The 23,269-nt window shown below is 34.5% G+C and overlaps 3 protein-coding genes across 4 annotated transcripts in view; 1 reads left to right on the top strand and 2 right to left on the bottom strand.

Moving 5' to 3' along the window:
- Positions 1–23,269, bottom strand: part of LOC108754060 (furin-like protease 1, isoforms 1/1-X/2) — a 241,322-nt gene that overhangs the window by 21,771 nt on the left and 196,282 nt on the right. The window contains exons 3-4 of the mRNA XM_018496095.1: positions 1,511–1,729; positions 844–972 (exon numbers count right to left, since the gene is read on the bottom strand). Coding sequence (XP_018351597.1) covers positions 844–972; positions 1,511–1,729 — 348 coding nt within the window. The remainder of the gene's footprint in view (positions 1–843; positions 973–1,510; positions 1,730–23,269) is intronic.
- Positions 3,063–5,675, bottom strand: LOC108754063. 2 transcript variants are annotated; one of them, XM_018496099.1, is made up of 2 exons: positions 5,340–5,675; positions 3,063–5,094 (listed from the first exon to the last, which is right to left on the bottom strand). In XM_018496099.1, exon 2 carries the CDS (start codon positions 5,004–5,006, stop codon positions 3,231–3,233), a length of 1,776 nt encoding a protein of 591 aa, XP_018351601.1. In that variant the 5' UTR covers positions 5,007–5,094; positions 5,340–5,675; the 3' UTR covers positions 3,063–3,230. The 2 variants fall into 2 exon arrangements, with proteins under 2 accessions (XP_018351601.1, XP_018351602.1); XM_018496100.1 differs by lacking the exon at positions 5,340–5,675 and adding an exon at positions 5,190–5,316.
- On the top strand, positions 8,766–23,263 carry LOC108754062 (dynein intermediate chain 3, ciliary-like). Its single transcript, XM_018496097.1, has 10 exons — positions 8,766–9,117; positions 10,628–10,789; positions 11,264–11,364; positions 13,192–13,352; positions 14,492–14,669; positions 15,515–15,937; positions 17,018–17,300; positions 18,007–18,288; positions 19,353–19,722; positions 22,166–23,263. Exons 1-10 carry the CDS (start codon positions 8,935–8,937, stop codon positions 22,747–22,749), a joined length of 2,727 nt encoding a protein of 908 aa, XP_018351599.1. The 5' UTR covers positions 8,766–8,934; the 3' UTR covers positions 22,750–23,263.

Below are 23,269 nucleotides of genomic sequence, written 5' to 3'. Positions count from 1 at the left end.
ACATACGTTAAAAATTGTTATAAGCGAAATAAATTTCTGTTTTTTTTTAATGTAGAAAAATCTTTCGAATAGATAATATTTGTAGAGATATTATAATAATTAGACGTTATTGTCGTTAGAGCAACGAAGTATTATGTTTTAATCCCTGATCACGCACATCCGGATATCTTCTTAATACCTTTTCATTAGTGCATCATCTGCATAATGAGAAATACATGCGACGGGATATAAGCTCACATAATCAGAGCAACGCTCTAAGGCGCACCATCGCAGCGTGCGTATTGATTGATTAATACGATTTACTTTCTACTACGTGCGCAGATGCCTCATTCAATGTAACCATCCGTGAATCAATAACTATTTGGTATACGTATACATGGGCTGGATAACCCCCTTCCAATATTCGCGTTCAAGAGCTGATACTCCCAGTGCGTCCGTGATATGCCTTCATCCGCCATATTCTATTGTATGTTCTGTTAGAACTTTTCCTCGCTTTTCTTTTTTTTTTTTTTTGTATGTCGCAAACGTATTACTCATCGAACATTCGTTCATCGAGCAACATTAAGTAGATATTAAGCCCTTGCGATTTTACTTATTCGCGTAAATTTAATCAAATAGAAAGCTACTTCACAAGATTACCAGGACTGTCACAAGAAATTACAAAACGCAATTTATTTGAACTGACTGCTTCTCCAGTTCGTAATATTTTAAACGTAAGTTAAATACAGAACTTTTTAATATTACAAATATGTTTGCTTTATAATCACGCTAGAAATCAGTTTTTTTTTAAATCCGGTTAATAAATTTAAAAAAAAAGGTAGTAAAATACCTAAATATACTCACGTAATTTTTAAAAAGATCTGGATGATCTTTTTCTAATCCATCGTCAAGAATTGTGACGACGACGCCATTTCCTGTAATTCCTTCAGCCCAAGCACCTTGTACGTTCATGTCTAACCCCTTTCCTCTATTCTGAAAAGAAAAATTATCCAATACTTTCGACGTACTACTTCCGGTCGTGAGTCTTCATTTACGATGGAAACGTCGGCGCCCTTTCTAACTCGATATCGATTGAACTCACTTTGTAGTTTCTTTAATTTTTCATTGTATTATTTAATTTATACTGTATTTGTTAATTGCTCTTTCAAAAAAGTTTCATAAAACGCTCTTGCACTTTTTACGTTTATCGATAATATGGAAGGTATAAAATTATTGTTAAATTAAATGTAAACTTGCAAACGTTTTTCTAAGTTTGTAATATATTTCTGATAAATATAAGTGTGTGTGTGTGTGTGTGCCTTTTTGGTATTAAAAAGGTACAGTTATATAAATTACTTATTACATTTTCTATTTAAATATTATATTTTTGTCTTTGATATTTTAACTGTTTAAAATCATATGTGTTTATTTATCGGTGCAACGTAATACAACAGAATATTGTATGCGATAAAATTATTTATCGGTTGCACCGATAAGTAAACATTATTTGCTGTTGATTAAAATTGCTTACCAAATACCACATCTGAGGCCACCTCTCATCGTTTAGCATGGTTAGTATATTGGACGGACGTTTGATTATAAGATCCCTTTTAGTACGCGATTTTGCCCGCTGTTGCTCCGCTCGACGTACTCTGAAGTCATTCATTAGCCTTTGGTGCATTTCGAGATGTGGTTCCGTCGACCTCTTCGCCACGGATCGATGCTCCATGTGGAACCAATCATCATTTATCTGTAACAATGTTAATAGTTCCGTATGAGTACCGTGAAATGTCACCGTGGTTTTCGTTATTTCAAGTCCGTTAGAGAAAACGACCGACTTAAGCTACTCATTGATGTTCAATTAGAAGTTAACAATCGTGAACATTACAAGCAGTGATCGTTCTTCCGCTGTTTTACCGTACCCCTTAATCGCGTGTAATTTCAATGACGGAGAAAAACGAGTGCAGGTTAATGTACCTCTAAATAGGTAACAATTTTGAGTCACTGGAGCGATGTAACATCCGCTGCTTGTATGTATTACGAACTCATTAAATGAATGTGGAAAGAAAAACCAATTGTGTGTGTAAGCGTATATAAATATTGTAGTATATAAATATATGTACAATATATAAGTATATAAATGTAGAATATATAAATCAAATTTAGAATTCTAAAGAAATGTACATCGTAAATATATAAGAAGATTACATACATATTATATTTTAATCCCAACTGTCTCTCTCTTCCTCTCTCATTTTTTTCTCTTATTGTTAAGTTATGAAAATTAATCAATAATTAATAAACGTATTTAACTTATTATCATTTTTACAGCGTTAATATTTTATGAAATTTCTATTAAAAAATCGAGAGAACATGAATTAGAAGATGCAAAAATCTATAATCTACCACGAGAGGCCTAATTAATTATTAGAATTAGATTAACACAAACTCGTACGTTTTTATTTTTTCTCATTATTTCCGATGTAGACAAGATAAATGCTCACTAAATCCTCAGTCGCGTTTATTAGAGCTACGAGATATATCATTTCCCGACAGAAATGAAAATGTATACCGGCCATAAAACAACGGCGTTTGATGCGCAAGTTTGTTCCACCGAGTGCAAAAATAAGGGTGTACGATGAGAGGGTGAGATAATGATAAACGTGAAAAGTTAGAGGCCAGCTGCTGCGAACAGACTTCTTTTGCAGCCGTCTCAGGCCACGCGAGCTGCATTTTTTCATTTCCGCATGTCTCTATTCTACACCTTTATAATGTCACCTTAGCATGTCTCGTGCATATATTTCACTTAAAATTCGCTGTTATACTACTTCCTATTAATATAAATAGAAAGTAAAATAAATTAAATGGGCACTTTAAACGTTCTTTGTAACAGAAATTACTATCATCGCAAAAACTCTGCCATTTTAGCGAAATTAAATAATTGTTTAAAGATAATTATAAAAATAATTATATTAGTTGCGCAAGCACTACTTTTTTTTGTATGTAATTTACTGTAATAACTATATAACTAAGCTGTACCAAAATTTTTATTTTTATTAAAATAATGTTACTAAAGTGCTGCTCCTTTATTTCGCGCTTACATATTCCCTTTTATTTTCAATGCATTGAAGTTTATGTTTGTACATATTGAAAGAATAAATGTAAATTTTGAATATTCTTAAAATAAATATTGACTCAATCTGCCAACACAATTTTCAAATATTCTACATCGGAAAGTAGTTTCCAAAAGTTCAGCGACGCTGTTTGCAAGGAAGTTTTCCCAGGAATTGATTGCGAATCGAACTGCTTTCGTACATTTTCGTCGGATAACTCTTCGTCTCGGTAATCGGTATCTTGGATGGACAATTATGTGGACACGGGCTTTTCAATTGCGAAAAAGATACGCCTTCGTCCACAGCAAACTTTGACAGTTTCGACCGCATTTTTTCGCCGCGCGGTTGTATCAATTCGGCGATCCGCGGAAGACAAGGATCGAGACTATTTTTTTTCTGGAAAATCTTCAAGCGAACCTTGTACTTCTGTTGTGTCCATCCGCTCCTCGGTAACCGCGACTTGAATTTCTTCTTTCTTCTTGTAGTTTCTCGACGCGATTCTGATCTCTTTATCTTCTTATAGTCGGACGAAAGAGTTCCTTGCTCTTGTCGCACACTAACGTCAACAGGTGGCTCGTGTTTAATGCCGATACCCCACATTTCCTTAACGTCAGGACATTTACTCAATCGATATTTGAAACTCGCCATGTTAGGGTTACAATCGCCGACGTCCGGCGTGACAAATTTTTTTTCAGGTTTCACAACGCAACAACGACCGTCTTTCGTCAGCGTTGGAAAGTGCTGAATTTTAGATTCCATTATTTTGTTAGGCGCAGGAATTGTCAAAGAAGCAGCGCATTTGTCCTCAAAAGAGATCGTGGTATATTTTTTTGATGCACTCTTCTGCAAGTGAAGTGCCTTGGCATCTGTTTGATCGCACTCATTTCCTTTCGGGCTCTTGCTGGAATTCTCATGAATATTCCGTGGAAGTGACACAGTGTCTTTCGCACGGGATTTCCGCGGTCCCTTGTCAGGGATGAAGATCATTGGTGAGGCTTTAACAAGGGATGAACGAGTCGTCTTTTTCAAGCAGTCGCAGTAAGGCGGTGGATTTTCACTCCAATGTGGATATCTTGGCGGTGGAGGATCGGGTATTCTGTAAGACTCGTATGAATCTGATGTAAGATATTTCTTTGGTATTTTATGTTTAACAAGGGAAGCTTTCTTCTCATTCGATGTAATTTTTTTGGAAGACAAAGTCTCCGATTTAGAACATAGCGTAGGATAAGATGCAGTTTGCTTCGACTTATCTTTGCAATTGCCTCGTGACGATGTAAAATGTATCAGTTTTTCCCGGTTGTCCGGATAAATATACGACTTCGGCTTGCATTTATAATCAATCTTTCCTTCTGTTGCTAGTTTTCCGCGAATCCATTTCTCAGACGTTATTCGAGTCGCTGGCTTCGATGTATAAGACTCGTGTTTCGGTGACTCGCACGCTTGCTGATTGTTGTATGGTACAGATTTGTCCGGGCAATTCGAGGAATTGGATTCAATCGACTGGTAACATTCGTCATGATTCAATAAGTCGCCGCGAATCTTTTGATAATTTTCTGTCGATATCTGATAACCATCGCTACGCCATTCGCGCGGTTTTTCACAGGATTCCGCAGACTGTCGATGATTCCCGATACATTCGTGGCGTTGTTTCGAGTCATCCTTTTCACTGGACTGCGTACTCTTCCTTCGTTCAAATCGCGCAATTATGTCTTTGTTAATATTACGTTTCAGAAGTAACAAATCATTAGCTGTAGAATTATTTCTTCTTATAAAGTTTCGATATGAAATCATGCGATTTGGAACAGTTTGTAACGCCAGTAATTTCTGTGGAATTCTCAGATACTCGCTTAACGCGTGTGTCATTCGCGATTTCTTATGTGACAAAAATGTCAAGATTCTAAACAAAATATGCATTGCACAAATCTTGCTCTATGAGGCTCTTCTTTAAAATTCTCTTTTTTTCATCAATGAATGCGGTCAATGAAATCGTCTTTGAGGACACCTGGATGAGAAGAGATGTATTATTTACTCGAGAAACATAAAAGCTTTGAAGTGTATTTGTATAATATTGAATTTGCTCTCTCTTCGAAAGCTTACTCGTCAATAAACACAAGCCAAGCTTCTTAATAAATATAAGATGGTTGACTGCAGAGTACTATCTCCGTATAAAATGTACGAGTTAAATCTTTACGGTTCTTTTAACACACATTTGCTCGGTGTAAGTTAAGACTTCCAACGTGACTTTACCTTCCGCCAGAAAGCTCCCAACATTTTTCACTGGAAGCTTCAGGGTAGAATTTCTGTAGTTGGACTTTGATCTCGTTACTTTCCTCAATGCTTTTCTGCCGTCAATTTTTCGTTTATTAAGGTGGAAGTAACATTTTAGAAATGTCAAAATATTATCAGATAAAATAAAACTATGATTGCGTCAATCATTTGATGTAATTAATGAAAAAAGTGCAAAAATGACATGTCAAAGACTCGCCAAAAAGTAGACTCGGTCCAAAAAGAACACATTTAAATTTATTTAAATTTCGAAACTATTGTGTTTACTAGAAATTTTAGCGCAACACATATCAAACGTGTGCGTGTTGCTGAGTAAAAGTTAAATAAACGAAGTACGATTGAAGTACGCAATAAGAGGAACTTCATCGATATTGCAATGTTCATACGTGTTAAATTTACAATGCGGTACGTACATACATATGCATGTACACATATTCGATTTATAATAGAATTACAATATAAATATCACAATTCACCACTCCTATCACTTCACACATTTCGACGCCCAAACTAATTTCCAGTCGCTCTCGTAACTTCGTCGTGCCATCCGCCGGCCGGAGACCGTCCATTGAACATCGGTCCTAATTGCCACCAAAATTCGGGAAACTCTAGAATCGCAGTCGAGGTCGTGTGAATTCCATTCCGAACTTTCTATTCGCGACGCCGCTACCGTGGTTTAGAATCCGCGACTAAATCGCTTTAGCGACGCGTTTCAGGTTCATCTTCGATATGTGTCGTCGCACATACGCGATGTCCCAATTCAATCGATCATATTCATTATGAGTGGTTCAGTCACCGGATTATCTGATTTGAGAACTCGTACGAGAATATTGATTGGAGAATTCCGTTCAGAAACTCAAGGAACTAATAACATTGTCATTAGTTTATGTCCACGCAAATTGTCGTGGTTGCACCAATTTCATTGGATCTCCGACATGTATTGATGCTTGATATTACGTCAATATACAGGCAATAATTTTTATTCAATCTGTTTTTATTATAATTTTTGGTTATAAGCTATATGTATATAAAATATATTGGACGAATATTTTTTGTAAAATAAAATCGCTCTCCAATTCTGAAAATATATATTTTGAATAAAAAATATTTTGTAAAAAATTTCATACTGCGAAAATATTTATAAATAACAAACTAATAATTTTTTATACTTTTTTTTACACTACCTAGATGTATAGAAGATTATACTATTTGCTTTTTTATGGAAATTGCAGTAAAAATTATTATTATTATTGTAAAAACAAGATGACTCTTTGTGAACATAGAAATTAAATAAAATTTTATAAATATAATAAACTATATACATTGAAAAAAATTTATTAAATCTTAATACATATTTCTTTGAATAGTACTAATGTAAATAAATATTTATTTATAGTAAATAATTTATTTATAATAATATTTACACAACAAAAAAAAACTGATGTTAAAACATTTATTAAAATTTAGTATTTTTTTAGTATAAAAAGTCGTAATTATTAAATTTATTTTTTCTATATAGGGTGTCCCAGAACTGCCCCAATAAATAAATTTTAAAGACAAATATTTTTAACATTTTAAAGCAAAAAGTCTAATACAAAAATGTCGAGGCTATAATAGATCAAACAGCAAATTACGAGACTAGAATTTCGCTCAGAGATGGCAAAATGATCAGTGTGTGTTTGCGTAAAGAATTTTATTATTATCAAAGGCATAAAGTTTAAGGAATCATCATCTTTACATTGAGAAAACGCCTTCACCGTGCATTTCTGAGCGCGCGAAATTCTAGCTTTGTCTTCGTAATTTTTAAACTTTTCCCATTAAAGACTGCTCTTCAATTGCTTAACATATCTTAACACAAATGTACATAGAAATGCACAAAGTGTACACGATTCAATTGGAACACAATGTGTATGCTGTGCGTGGTTTCGATATATTTCGGATAGAGTTAGATTAATTGTAGCTTTTTCCGCCTGTATTAAATAAAAAAAAAGCAAAAGTACCGGCCACTCAACGTCCTCCAACTTTATTTATAGCCAGTAGTAACATGTAATTGTCACTAGAAAACAGAGGCTTACATAGCCGACTAGTAGTCCTCGGATTGAGTACGGATGTGTAATGGTGTGTCGACAACTACGGTAATTGGAACTCAACTTGTGTCGCTATGTGCGTAAAAGTGTTTAGTAATTTTACAATTAAAAAGCACTCAAAAACTAGCGTAGTCTCGACATGTTTGTACTAAACTTTTTTGTCTTAAAATATTACAAAGAATCTGTCTATATTAATCGTAAACATTTACCGTCAGTTTTGGAAACACTTCGTGTAGAGAAGGACTTGATTCTGAAAATTACTATTGACTATATTCAATAGTAAGCTTGATAGCTCTAATAATAGTTATAAGTATAGTTATACTATTAGAGCTATTAAGCTTTAACGCTAACAGCTAAATACGCAGCTGAAATTTCTTAAACTCCCATCCCGATCGCGTGCAACCATTAGGGATTTGCAAATTGAATCTGGCATTGGGATATCGCCAAGTTTCAGATTCGTGTCGCCACGTACGCAGGATAATCGATCACACAATGCCGGTGGCTTCGCATCGAATCTGATTCATTAGGTGCAGCGCTCGGGCAGTGGCGGGCTCATCCGATTTATCGGATGGCGCGAAAGCGTTGATTGGCGGACGCCGGATTGCGGACCGCAGAAATTGTGAGTGCTCTCGACGAAGGGATAATGTCATAGTGATGGCCCGGCGGCACGAGAATGCGCGGCCGGTACCGTAATTCCATAGAGTGCATCCAGCGCGGCGAATTGACGCGCAATCAAATCGCGGATGCACAAAGAGGATGCACTGCTGTAACAGAACGCCGTGTAGGAGATTACGCCAAGTTTTTCTCACAAGCTCTAGCCTAGCTGTGCATATCCATTTTGAAATCCGAAACGATTCCTCTGAGACACGAGATCTGTTTTCTATCTACGAAGCAAAGAAGAAAATGTTTCCAAAGAAGAAGCGTACCGCATTGGAGATTACTGATCCGTTTTTATGCAATTTCTCCGGAAAAACTTAGATTTTTTTTTGCCGTAAATAAAAGAAAAATTACTCTCGTTATTAGGAAACAAGATCATGAAATCAGACTTTAAATTAAACTTCCTTATTCATTTTTACAAAAATATTGCGAACTTTTCGAACTTTTTCCATAATTTCCACATTTACATTTATAATTTCACATTCATCGTTAACGAAGGCACGTGTACGGCATCAGTCTTTCGATCAAGGCGTTGCATAACGACATGGTTCATTTGCGTGTCGTATTTCAAGCTGAACATCACCTTAATGGCCCTTCACGCTATATCGAGCGTATCACGACCAACTTCAGGCGCTCGTGCGTGAAAAGTATCACTAGTATCAGCGTTTAAACGTGCAACCTGCACCGTTCGTCGATTTCCTTCGCCCGCCCTCTAAATAGTTTAACGGAGGTGTCTCGTTTCTGTTTGCGTGAGTGTATCATCCTTTCCTCGTTTTACGTTCGTCCCACAAACTGGAGAACGGTTTCCAATAATGCTGATCCAGTACGCATACATCAAGCCAAGGTCGCAATTCGGTAAGCAATGTTTCTTCGGAAGGACCGACTCGATCGTTCAGGAGAATATCCTACCGGATTCGAAACTCATGCGAGACTACGTCCACGTGAGTCATTGCCACCGTGGTGTACAGATGTCCAAGCAATTAGCTCTTCACGAGGTAAATTATTGTACGATAGAAAAGGGGAAAAGTATTTTTAATCCCTCAGATTTTTGAAAATTGAACAATTAGAATTTAAGTTAATAAGAGTAGAACGCAGAAATTAGAGCGCAATCAATCTTTCAAATAATTTTAATATTTAATTATTGTACACAAAGTTCATCAAATGTCATTTCGACTCGATTTGGAATCTTCTTCAGCGAAACGTTATTCTTCAGAAACTAAATTATTGTAGATTTAAAAGGAATCACAAAGTTTCAGCGAGAAGTTTCAATTTCCTTGTTTATTAGTATGATTCTTAATTATTATTTATCTTAATTTTTAGTCATTATTAATCTTTATTCTTACATATATAATTATTAGTTTTAATATAATTTTCTTTCTAATAAAAAAAATATAAGCAAATTATGTAATAAAGAAAAATACAATAAATATGCAAAGAAATATGTAATAATGAAAATAAAAGCTGATTTAAAAAAAAATATATTAGAACATCGTAGATAAATTTTGAAGAATATTGAAAGTTTTGGACAAGTGTATGTTAGAGATTATATTAGATTAAGATCTAAATAGCATCGATTAGTCTATTATTATGTTAACACGATGTTGCATGCTTCTGAGATGTATCATCAGTAGCTGCATAAATGATTATCCGTAAATTAAGCACCGTCTAAACACTAATGAGTTTCTGTATTCGAGACTTTGTATATCCTAGGATTTAAGGGAAAGCTGTGTGTGTGGGATTATGAAAATAGCTCTGCTGAGTCATCGTCGAACGAACTAATTCTGCAGCGAGTTTAGCGTTTGCGGCATTTAATTTTCAAGAATTAATAAGTGCGTCGCACATGTAAATACGTCGACCAGCAATTTCCCTAATATTTTGTTTACATTTCAGAGAATTAGAGCAATGTCAGTTTAAATTAAATATCGCATGCGATTCTGAAAAATATGCAAAATTTACGACGAAAATCCGAGTTTTGAATCAGGAAGAGCACGAAATAAAACTCGCGGAAAGTTTTAATTCAAACATTATATTGCTTCACAGAGAGTGTATCTCGCATCAGTTTACATTATAAACCATATATTTCTCGGAATGAAAAAATTAAATTTAACAGATTTAATTCTACAAAAACATAAAAAATCAATATTTGTGAACATGCTTTTAACAACATGTGCCATAAATGTGCGATAAGTTAAAATGCCTCATAAATTGTTTATGCAACTCCGTAACAAATAAGAGTTTGCGTATACAGAACAGGTAAACTGCGCTATGCTGAAAATATACATTGCAGTATAAAACATAGCGAAAACGGACGACTGCGCGTTTCCTCTTTAAGTGAACTACTTTAACGCCATGACGCGTTTCTCAAAGGGTGCTCAAGTGTTAAGTATTGGCGGTGTTAGGTTTTTACATGTGCAATAAAAAAACGGTTAGAAATGGAGAAGCGAAACCGTTTATAACTATATTATTGCGCACAGTTTACGTGATCTCTTTTTATTTTTACGTCAGATGCAAACCGTTAGTAAAGTAACAAAGGAGAACGGGATGTTACACTTGGAGGGCGGTTGGCCTAAGGAGATAAACGTGAAGGATGACGAAGCCGTGTTGAGATTTCGTCGGCGCGTAATGAGGGACGAGTATTGGGCGCCGAAGATGAAGAACCTCACTAACGTGAGACACTTTAAAATATACTATTAAATATACCTTCTAATCATTTAAAGCGCATTAAATTAAAAAATAAATCCTGTAAGATATCAACATTCGTTTTTTAACTTTTCAATGTAATTCTTGACTTTTATATTCTATATAAAAACAAGGATTCTATCGCAGTTTTAAGGACATAGTTAAAAACTGATAATCTAAGATGATTTAAAAAATATAATATGTGTAAAATCTTATTTGTAATTTTAATTAGGTAAATATATTTATTTTCACTGCCTTCAAAAAGTATGCTACTAGCACTATTGCATCATTCAATTCTTGTTTTACGTATAACGAACAGAAAAGAACAGTAAATACAAATGAATGATACAATAGTGCTGATAGCGCGTGTGCTAAACGCACCCAAAGAATCTCTAATGTAAAAAGCTCAATATAAGAGGACTAATTTATTAAGAAGATCAATTTATTAACTTATTCGCTTAGCCTATGGAACGCTGTATACTGCAGAATAACATCATCAACATTTATGAGCACTACTTTGACGATATGGAATCGACTGCGCAGGTTCTTTCCCGTGATATGAGGTACGTTGCGTTTTTGTCAGTAAACTTTACAATATACTGGAACGTACTTTTCTATACCAAACTATAGAAAATTTAAATCCATCGGAGAAAAGGAAAACAAACTTGTCTTTCTGATCTTTTCCTACTTATGGTAGTAAAATAACATTAGCCAAACAGCGAATCCTTGACAAAGAAAACAGTACAATAATCTATGCGTCAAAGTATCATTGTCTAGAAATTGAGGCACCTCCACTTCTTGATGGCACATTCCAGTATTTTATAGAGATCACTGATTTTTGTCGCTATAAAGAGGCAGTAGTAATTCTCACAATTTTAGACGATTCAGTTATAACAGAAGAAAGGATTAAAATGTGTCGCCATTTTCAATTTACATTTTTAAGCCGATGAGAATACTAATCCCAATTGTTCCCAATTGTTCATTTCCTTATTTCAAGTTTCAAGTAGGTATATGAAATCTAAAAAGTACATCAGATTACTTATTTTTTTTTTTTAACCGACTGGCATACATTAAACTGTAAATCCTGCTATCCCGATATCCGAGGAATATTCAAAGTCTCGCTTCAACGTGCCCGACGCAAGCTTCCACGGACGAGTTAAATCTCTCTCCGCAAATCGCGGTCACGTACGGAATTATCATACGACGCATATCTTCGTCGGGGACTGATGCTACTCGTGCAATACGTTCTTGTACAGACATAAAGAATAGGTCTCATAAATCCGGAGACAAATTCTGATTCGTATTAAAGCGCAAGGAAATATCAATAATATCAAATATACGACGAAAATTTCTCCGATTAATATATTTATAATTAATAATATATTTATAATATATATATTTGTCGAAAATAAAATTTATGCAAATTTGTCGTTTCACTGTACTGTTGTATATTTCGTATGATATCCGGTAACTTATTTATAAGACGGGAAATCCATAAATCGATGCGACATCTCGCTAGACGACGATGCTGTCATTGAGAAGCTCGCGGGGAAATTCTCTTATCTCATCGGATTTTCATCTCTCAATGCTTGTTTAACACAAGTTGCAATTTTTCCCCGTCTTTTTCCTAGCGCATCGAAACACGTGTTGCGCCTGTCGGATGCCTCACACGATTTTTGCGCGAATTGATCCGCTTTTCTTCTATATGTACACACCGTAAGCTTCTAAATATCGCTGTCGCCGATATTGATACTCGAATTTACTGTTATTAATGGCACCTCTACCTTTACGAAAAAATTTGAAAACTTTTAGAAAAACGACAACAACTAAAAAACATAAATTAAAAAAACTTTGTACAAAATAAAAAAGTTAAGAAATTGTTCCTCTCTTTAGAATCAGAAAGCAACCACGAAAGAAACAAAAAGAAATAAAAATTCAAATTCAAATTTACGTTTTAACAACTTGCACAATAAAATAAAAATGGTCTTTTAAAGTCTTGTTCCATTTTTGCATTCTATCTATTCGATAGTTTCATAATATTGTGTTTTTATATTTGATAAATTCTCAAAATAAAGCAAACCACTTTGGTTGCGACAGGACAAGCTCGAAGCTCTTATTACATCATTTCGAACGGTTAATGGTATCCACGTGCTTCCTAACGAAGAATCTACGACTGTCGTTACAATTAATTGCTTCCCGAAGGGTATTACCAAGCAGACGAAACAAAAAGAAACGGCGTCTGCAATGTGTAAAAGCAACGGCGTTATCGCGTCGTCGAGCGGATGATTTACGCGTCCAGGGATAGAAAAAAGACAAAAGGAGGAAAACGAATTTCCATGAGTGCGATTTCGCACGGATTTTTATGGGAGCTTTAATTTTCTTTTTTCCAGAACCTTAAACATGTATGCCGATCCACAACCTATCGTAAGACCAATTAATCATCTGTCATGGTCGCCCAGTGCACAGAATCGATTGGCTGCTGCCTACTCTTTTATGGAGTTCGAGAGGAAACTGTCTAATGTGAATCCTTCCTCTTACATATGGGACATCGGTATAAAAAATGTTTATACTACCGCACAACAACACGTATTTTACCACTATCAGAAAATGCACGTATCTTTCGCGATATTTTACAAAGAGAATTTATTTAAAAATCTAATTTATTTTTTAGAGACAATAATGTTTGTATTATTGTCCAGCATATGAAAAGATAACGTATAATGGAAATTGGATCACAAATTCAGCTTTATAATTCAAAAGAAGCATTGTTTATTATTAGGTCAATATGTACATTAATCTTAAAATTATTTTAAACTGTCAAATACACGTGTTTGTATTTCACGCGAGATGTACCTTGTCCAGTGTTTCTGGAATTTTATTGAATCCTCTTGTACTAATGCAATATTCCGCGCAGAATTTTTTTAGAATGTCGAATCTGACACGCTTTACAACGTATCAGAAGCATGTTTCATCATGTCGTCGTCAAACGCGTCCTGTCACACGCTTGTTCTGGTTCCGGTCGCGGAAATCGATTGGTCGTTTCAAAGTCCTTCATAATATTTGAAATGCGTCTCACTGACATAAATCTTTATATCTACACTAGACGACCGTACGCATGCGTGATATTTATGCGGAGTGTTTGTTATTGACAGAAACATATCACATGACAAAAACAACCATCTATAAAGCCGAATGTATTTGCAGTAACATGATTTCTTCACGAATAGAATATATATAATATAAGCAAAAAGTAAAATATTTTTTATAGCTAGTAGTACAAGTCTCAAATAAAGATTTTACAAAAAAGTAAAAAGCAGTAGAAGATAAAATTATTAATTAATTAGTAATAGAAATATTTTCGAGAGTTTCATACTAAAAGCATGAATATTTGCGTTAATTATTTCACGATATTTCGTTTATTCAAAAGAATTAAGTTTTATCGTTACTGAAAGTATTAAAATATTGAAAAAATACTTTCAATGTTTGCCAATTTTTAATTAGAAATTTCATCGATTATGCATTGCAAAGAAAAAAAAGCAAGTAAAATGTTTCTTTTTTTTTATAGATATATTTCGAAGATAGAGAATTCTTTAATAAGCGAGGCGGATTGATTTAATTATTTAGTCATTTAATAATATTAAACAAAAGTTTTTAAAATAGGCAAATGTAATTCTGTATCATTCAATACAGAGAACCCAATCAAACCAGTGATATGCCTGAGATCATCATCACCATTATTAATCGTTGAGTTTAACTCACACGATTCATCGATGCTGATTAGCGGACTGATGTCTGGCCAAGTGTGCAACTGGGACATCCGAATTGGGGATAGGCCAGTGCAAATGTCCCATCGTCAGTTCAGCCACAGGTATCTATCTATCTGCGAATAGGAAGTTCCTCGGGACTTGCACCTATCCGCCGAGATTATTGGCCAGAACTTGGACGTGCTTGACTTTGATGTATGGCCTGTGGAATTGCAAATATCCTCCGAGAGAAACGCTGTAAAGCCGTGCAAACGGTAGTTTCTGATACCTGGATTAATGTAGTTCTTGGTAGATATAGCATCTATCGATGAGAATGTGTTAACACGATTAGAAACACGTGAACACTTGCGCATAAAATGTAAACCAAAAGCCATTACGTAATTTTATTTGAGCTTACGTAATTGGAGTTTAGCATCACCGGAGATTATTACGTGTGTGTATTCTCAAATAATTTTTACATTTTTTTCTGTTACTTTCGCTTCAAACGGCATCAATTACCAGATATTTTATTATTAAATGAATAATTATAACTTCCTCAATAACTTTGCACCACTGTTAAATCGTCGGAAAATATTATGATACTACTAATTGTTTTCAATACTTAACTCCATTTCTTGTTGTGAAAGGAGGAGGGGGTAAAAAAAATACCGAATTACTACAGTTTTACTTAAACTGCGACTGCACCGATTCTTGTAAAATTTTACTTCTGCGTTAATGTTCACAACACACCAATTAAACGGTGCAGACTCCGTGAAGGAACAACGTTTGTAAAGTGACTCACAGCCGATGAGAGTTACAGACCGTTACAATTCATACGTTTCGTAAACGCGGTCGCAACTTCTGCCGTCGTCGTGGCAAAATGTTTCCAAAGAGCCTGCCATTTCGATGCCAAATTGTAATCTCCGTCACTACCATTTCTTCTCCCGTTCTTACCGACGACGCGCAAAAGAAATCCGGCAAACCAGACGCTCTGGATTCAATCCAAGTCCAATAACGAGTTCTTCTCGGCATCCACCGACGGTGCGATTAAGTGGTGGGATATCAGGAAGATGAGGCAACCGACCGAGGAGCTAGTGATAGATTTGGATGATCCACTCCGAGCGGATATCCTTCGTGCGATCGGCGTCACGAAGCTGCAGCCGAACATAGGAGATAGATTCCTGGCGGGTATGGAGAATGGCATGGTGATCAACATAAGACGAAAAGCCATGAATCCGGTCGATAAACTGGCAATGAGATTCAACTGTCACGTCGGCCCTGTCATCGCTATTGATCGAAACCCCTTCTTTACCAAAAATTTCCTTACCGTAGGCGATTGGACCGTCAAGATCTGGTCGGAAGATATCAGAGAGGGTTACTTGATCACCATTCGGTAAGATTCCTTAAGTTTAATCAACGTAAACATATCGACTAACCTTGCGAATTAAAGCTACAAACACGTCTAACTTGAAATTATTTGAGTTAAGTGTGTCGTATCACGTAATGTGCAAAAGTTCTTACAGTTTATTTGAAGGGCAATTTTCAAGTATACTAATGTCGTTGCCTATGTGTGCAGCGCCATATAATAATTTTTATAATAAACAATATAAGCTGTAAAATAAAAGGAAACTTATTATTGATATATCATTTGTGAAAAAGATTTTGCCAAGTAAGCGTCGAAATAAATTACAAACCAGACATTGTTTGCTTTTTAAATTTAAATAGATCAATTAGATGTCAAGGATCTAATTAAATCTAATTGGATTTTTTTGCTTTTTAGATCAAATTTAAAACTAATGCCTATGTAATGTAAATTAATAGCTTCTATGCTTAGTTCCAACTTTTGTTTATTATAAGAATTATTAAAAATGGAACTACATACATAGACATTGGTTGCATTCAACAAATAAAACAACTTTGCAACTATTGTAAAATTTTGTAATATAATTAGTCTTGGCCTCAATTTCTCTGAATCTAAATGTATAAGCGAATCATTTTAAAAAATTTTACAACAGTTGCAAAGCTGCTTTTTATGTTGAACACAGCCATTGGAATATATACTTGAAAATTGCCTCATAAATAAACCGCAAGAACTTTATTGCATGTATCTAATAACATTCCCCCATTTTCATTGTAACATAAATTTACTATGTATGTTAGGATTACATAGACGCTCCAGTGCGCTCTATTATCACTATTGTGCCGTGTATATCTGACTGCAAATTAGTCAACTCACAAAAAGTAGAATAGAGTTATGAATACACTTAGGGCGAAACAAAGCAAAGCAGCTAGCTATTCACGTAAACAGAATGATACATGTATGCATCTCGCAATTTCGACTAATGTCTTGTTTATCAGCGTTGAAGCTTTCTATTACCATTCTTGTCGGCGCAGTTTCGAAGTTAACGTTGTCATCGTATCATAGAATATACAGCTCGGTAAAGATCAAGTAGATGAAATTCTGTACGCACAGTGAACAGAATGCTGATTTACGCGGAGGTTGTTGGAGCAGATCCAGGTACTCAGTGTTCTTCACCATAAATGCGACGGGTCTGTTAGAGGTATACGACATTCTGAGCGGCGTGGCTTCGCCGGTGACCACGTTTCGTGTCTGCAACGACAGTCTCACGACCATCACGCCTCATGAGAACGGTCAACTCTTAGCAGTCGGCAGTCATGATGGAAATATATATCTAGTGGAATGTTCTGACGGACACATTATTAACACTAATACTGACAAGGCAAATCTTACTGCCGTGAGTATTTTGAAATGTACAATACTATCAGTTAAAAAGGGTAACAATTATGTAACTATGTATATCTTGTAAGGGAATCGTCTATAAACTGTTCCTTATCTATCTTTATGGATTTTAAATATAAGTAAAATATCAGAAAATGTTAGATTTTTTTATCTACTTTTCTCAGATTTAAAAGTCAAAACAACTTGAAAATAACAGATTTTTTTTATTTTCGACATTAAAAAAAAATGTAAATACACCATTACCAAAAATATAAAATTCAATAAAATTTTTATATAAAACTTTTTTTCATATATTTCATAGTTTTGAGGATATTCGCTGAAAATAAACAAAAGATCTGTTATTTAATTCAGTGTTTAACTTCTAAATCTTGAGATAAACAATTTAAAAAATATGAGTTTAATATTTTTTTATGCTCTCTCTAACAACATATCTAAAGCTCATCAAACAAAACAATTCCGATGATTCCCTTGTTAGAAAATTGACAATTCAAATTTAATTTAAATTTCCACACCACTCTGAAGTACAAACGTAATTTTGCTAATGGTTTGCATTGCTTAACTAATGTAACGATTTTGGACTTTACTGATTGTTACCTTTTTCGAATTAATACATTTTGAGTTCATATATTCCAACTTTGATCTTACATCAGTTCACATTTTACGTTGATCGAAAGCGAAAAGCAATGTATTTTTTACCGTAGTATTTCGAGAGGTGTAGTCGTTTTAAGAAAATCGTTGATGCACAATTGAAAGAAATACGCTTGATGCAACCTAGCATTCATGAAGATTCCGCAATGGACCGCTCGGTGTTTATATCAATGAAGAAAGGAAACAATCGGGAAAAAAGTAAGAACAAAATGTTAGTTAAAGAAAAGGGCGACCTCCCAAAGAAAAAATCTCGGATGAAAAGATTGGAAAAGGACGACACGTTCTTCGAAGAACTGGTGGATTCAGAAGCGGCATTTTTTCAAACAGTAAAGAAGGTAAAGAAAAAAACTTAAGTAGCCGAGAAGAAGAAAAGGTGCACTTACCGCTGGTATAAAATTTTCTTTTGTGCTATTCAGAACGTGTATTTTCGCGTATCTTGAAACATTAATGATCGTTATTATAGGTACTTTCATTTATGATGGTAGAAAAATAATACGTTAGTTTTTCTGCTTTAACATTAAATAATAATCACTACACATATGTAATACCGAAACATTAAACATTTAAAACATAAGTTTAACTAATTTGCTATCTATCTAATTTAGATAACAAAATAGAGTTCCTTAATCACAAAATGCTATATCCATACGCAAATTTTAAGTACAAATAAACGAGGTTATTGAACGTTAAGCTATACCTTCAGTTATAGGAGGTTAAATCTGTTAAACCAAACGGAGACAGGGTTTAAAAATTCTGTTTGTTATATATCACTTGTCTGGTGATTAATATTATAACAAGGAGTGTGATAAGTGATTTCAATTTTTAAGCAGTTTTATGTTATTATATGTTTTATTTAAATGTATGAAAAAAAAATGTAATTTGATAGTGTGCTTATTCTTTTTTTCCTTTTAAGTTAATAATTAGGCTATTTGTGTTTATAAAAATTTAGATTATAAGTATTTTGTTATTAAAAGTATAATATAAATATGTGTTACATTAATTAAGTAGTCTACATCGTTAAAAATTTCATAAAATTTAATATACTTTTAAGTAACATAATTTAAACTTAATTTCATGACATTACATTAAATTTAATGTATTTATAACTGAAAAGTAATTACTGTAACTTAATTTTCAATTAAATCATTTATTACTTTCAATTTTGTTCATAGCCACGAGCCTCATTTATATGTAAAGGAAGCATTTCTAACAGAGTATTTCTTTATGCATAAAATTGACATGTCAATACTGTATCATTCAACAGTGATAGCATTTTAGGGTTAACAGATAATAATAAGCATAATTTTTCATATATATATATAATATCACATCAAGTATATCTATATAGTTTATGCCATATAAATTCTTACGAGAAGTTCACGATTGTAATGTTTTTCAGGAATTTGCGAGTTATCCAAAGCTGGATCCCGAAACCGAACAGATGATCAGTCTTATGCAAGAAACACTGCGCAAGAAAAAGATTATGCGTGATTCAGCGAAGGTAGAGGAGAAAATAAACAAAAATGCGCAAAAGCTAGTTAAAAATAAAGAAAGGAAAAGAGCGCTAAAGGATAAGAGCGCCATATCCCTAACGAGATCCTTGATAAAAAAGATAAAAGTTGACAAAGAAAAAGATGAGGCGGTTGCAAAAATAGAAGCGCCATTCATAAAACCAAAAGGGATCGTGAAGGATCGCCAGCGACAGATTTTAAGCAAAGTCTGTGCCGTTGAAGTTTGCAAGCCGGAAATCTGTTGCGCAGATCTGGAAGGTAAATTTCCGTTTCCAACGACAGCGTAAACGTCGTTACTATCGGGTCGGTAAGGTGATCTATTTTTTCACTTTCCATGCGTCGCGTCGCTTGGGACGACGTGGACGGACAAGATAACGAGATCTCTTAAAGCTTGGCGAGATCCGATAATACCGAGCTTCCTTGGCTGCACGGCTTTATTTGAGCCTGCAATAGCGGCAGTATTATGTAATTTTCTTTCATATTTGAGCAGCGACAACGTGGTACAAGAAATATCGCGGCGGACAGATTGATAGCGCCGCGAAGTGGAAAAACGCGAGAAAAGCAGATAATTTCGTAAAAACGTTTCAGTGGGAAACCGTGATCAAAGCGCCACGTCAGCTGGAAACATTGATAAACGTTCATTGTTTTGATTTGTTCATCTTCTCACTTGTCTCCCATCAATATCATGTTTCGTCGATCCGGCATATAGGAGACACCTTCATGCTGTAACACAATTGGACAGCTTAATTAAGAACGTCTCTGTCGTGACTGTGGTCGATTTTAAAGCATGCCGTACGCGTTTATTCCAACTGCGCCCAGTTAGATTAATGCGTTCCACTCGAGATTCTTGAGTGCTGTTTCTCTTTGGCTGTTTAGTTTAGATACGCCAGCGTAATTCGAGACGGTGAAACTAAGACAGTTTTCAACGCCGCTTCTTAATGAAGGACGTAGAACAAATGTCCGCGCATGAATTTATCCAATGAGAATTGATTAGCTGTCTCACTTCGCTTTATTCGTTGGCAAGTTCGAAGGAAAGCGTGAAAGATGAAATTAAGAAATTGAGCTTTGACAATTTTTCCCCTCAATTTCTGTTCAATTTCTTTTCTATGAAAGAACCGCTGACAGAAAGATTTTATCAAACAACACTTCATGTACATCTGTCATATTCTTGCGCCACTATAATTCATTTCTTAAACCAGATATGCGCATGCTGTACAACCGCAGGAGCTTGCGCCATTAAACTATCATTTGTTATGTACCATCAAAGATGCATTATGATTCTGTCGTTTCGCCAGCAACTATGACGTGCAATATCTCGCTGACTGTTCCAGTAGAAATGTTTTTTCACTATTCTTAAAATACTCCGCTATTGAATATCAATATTCATTAGTGAAATATGTCATTGAATGCATACCATTCCCTTGTTTCAAACATGACACAATTCAAAAAATTGAATTTCTCAGAAAATGGGAAAAATTTCTTTTCAACTTGACAGGAAAATATTGATTAATCGAATAATATCGCCAAGAAAAGTATGTTTTTATTCTATGATAGAATAAATGCCATTTTTGTCATTATTTTACAATCCATATTTTTCCTCGGAAAAAAAACCACTCTTTTCAAGTTGTGACGTTTTGACGATTTTGTTAAGAGTTAATTTATTTTCGATAATTAATAGAGTAATATTTATTTAACTAATTTATAATAATTTGAAAATCACTTTTTTTTAAGCTGCATTTTGAAGTAAAGAAGCGACACGTTAATTCTAAATACATTTAAATATATTTTATCAATATTTTTAATAATAACAATATGACTTAGGATTAATATAATATATATTTAACTTGTGTTTATATAATATATTTCCAAATTAATATTTTCAACTCTAAATCTCGTTGGATTTTAAATTAAAGATTCGTTTCTAAAAATTTATTTATAGTTGTTTCTTCAAAAAAACAAAAAATATTATAAATAAATATTAAAAACAAAAAATATTTTCAATGCACATATGAAGACAAAATAATATGAAAGCAGGTATAATGTATCACATAAAAACATGTTTCGACTGTAACTGTTGCAACGTTATTGCGAGAGTTTCTATAGGAAGGATCTAAGGGGTAAGTTTAGATTGGATATTAAATAAATGCAAAATAAGGGCAGCATCAACAGCAGCGATAGAACAAAATTGGGTAGGATGAAATCACCCTAGCGTTAGATTAGAGCAGTAAAGCGAATATCATTCGTCGTCTTCCCATCGGGCATTTTAGACACGTCGAGGGTGCATTGAAGTGTCCATAATATAATTGGTCTCAGGGGGAATATCGACTCTATGACGTTTCATCTGGTGGAAGAAATATAATGTGCCGTTGTTTTAACTGCAATTCTTATTTGTGAAAATAAAATAATTTAATATAAAATAAAGTAATTTCAGAATTATTCACAATTTTTTTTAAATGTTGATTTTTTCAAAATCTTTATAATGATCTTAGTAGTATGTATACTAATACCATTATATTACAATTCTAACAAAGCGCAATAATCTTGAGAATTGAACATAACAACTAATATTAGTTAACTTTATGAACAATTTAATTTTCATAATAAAATAACTGAATTAATCTATAAAATAATCAAAATAAAATTATTATAGATATATATCAATATCGTCATTTTTATTCAACGTTCGATTTGTATATTTTAGAAAAGAGGAAGACCGAATTACAGACTCAAGTTGCATCGGAGGAGGAGAAATATTCGTGGATTATCGCCCAACGGCGACGTAAGTTATTCGATTTTCAGGAAAAGTTGCCGGAGCATTCGTCAATCGAAAAGAGAAGAATACTTTTGGAGGAGGACGAACCGCTGGCGAACGTACTCGCGGACAAAGTCGAGGAAGCCAGAAGGGAAATGCGTGCTTGGCAGAAGAGAATCGCGTTGAGCAAACGTGACTCCTGGCGGCCACGAACGATCGAGGTTATACATGAGAAACCAGAAGGAAAAAAGATGGAAGTCGGGAACGGCGACGTCGAGTCGCCTGTGCGAAATGTGAAGGAGGAAAGAACGGATTTTCGGCAGCTCGCAGAAACGAGCTCGAAATGGAAGTCCGCGATCGGGGATAAGACTTTGCAAGTGCGCGGAAAAAGAGAGGCGATGAAGCTCGACTCGCATCTCGAAAAGTGTGCTCAAGGGGAAGAAACGCACCCAACGTTATTCACATGTACTGATGAATCCACGGAAATGATAACAACGAAATTGACGAAACGCAGTAGGGGCAGCGATCAATAATTTAATTCATTTTATTCGTGATATGTTGATGATTGAGACAAAAGTTATTGGTTAACAATATTGAAAATTTCTACTGTGAGAACGGAGCTGAAATGCGACCCGGAAAAATTAGCAGTTGAAAAATTTCAGAGCGTAACAGAAATCCGATTAATTAATTAATTAATTCGATACGACAACATAATTTTAATTTTAATTATTTCAATGCGAGAACTGTACTAGTCTGATTGTCGAGTTCTAATAAACAGGTATGTGTCTTGAAATTTCAGAAAAATTCAGAAAATTGCATTCAAAGTATACTTGCGAAGCAATAACTCAGTTTAAGTGTTTCCCGAGATATCTCAAAAACTTGAGTAAGAGAAATTACAAAGTTGTCCATTTTGTCGCGGCTGTATGGAAAGACGGAGCATGATCTCCAAGAAGTTCATGAAAAAGAAGTTGGTAGAGGGTACTTCATATTTGAATAGAATCGCAAGACTTTCAACGTAGTGCTTCGCATAGAGAAACGGATCAAATAGAACGG

Source organism: Trachymyrmex septentrionalis, unplaced genomic scaffold (genome assembly GCF_001594115.1).
Source record: "Trachymyrmex septentrionalis isolate Tsep2-gDNA-1 unplaced genomic scaffold, Tsep1.0 scaffold75, whole genome shotgun sequence".
Lineage (NCBI taxonomy): Eukaryota > Metazoa > Arthropoda > Insecta > Hymenoptera > Formicidae > Trachymyrmex > Trachymyrmex septentrionalis.
This window is presented reverse-complemented; position numbering and strand designations above follow the sequence as displayed.

Bases quoted from the DNA above. Each gene is read 5' to 3' on its own strand.
- LOC108754063 (XM_018496099.1), bottom strand. From the start codon at position 5,006: ATGCATATTTTGTTTAGAATCTTGACATTTTTGTCACATAAGAAATCG.
- LOC108754062 (XM_018496097.1), top strand. From the start codon at position 8,935: ATGCTGATCCAGTACGCATACATCAAGCCAAGGTCGCAATTCGGTAAG. The intron at 10,790-11,263 runs GTGAGACACTTT...TTATTCGCTTAG, and splicing joins AGATGAAGAACCTCACTAAC to CCTATGGAACGCTGTATACT. The intron at 18,289-19,352 runs GTAAAGAAAAAA...AATGTTTTTCAG, and splicing joins TTTTTCAAACAGTAAAGAAG to GAATTTGCGAGTTATCCAAA.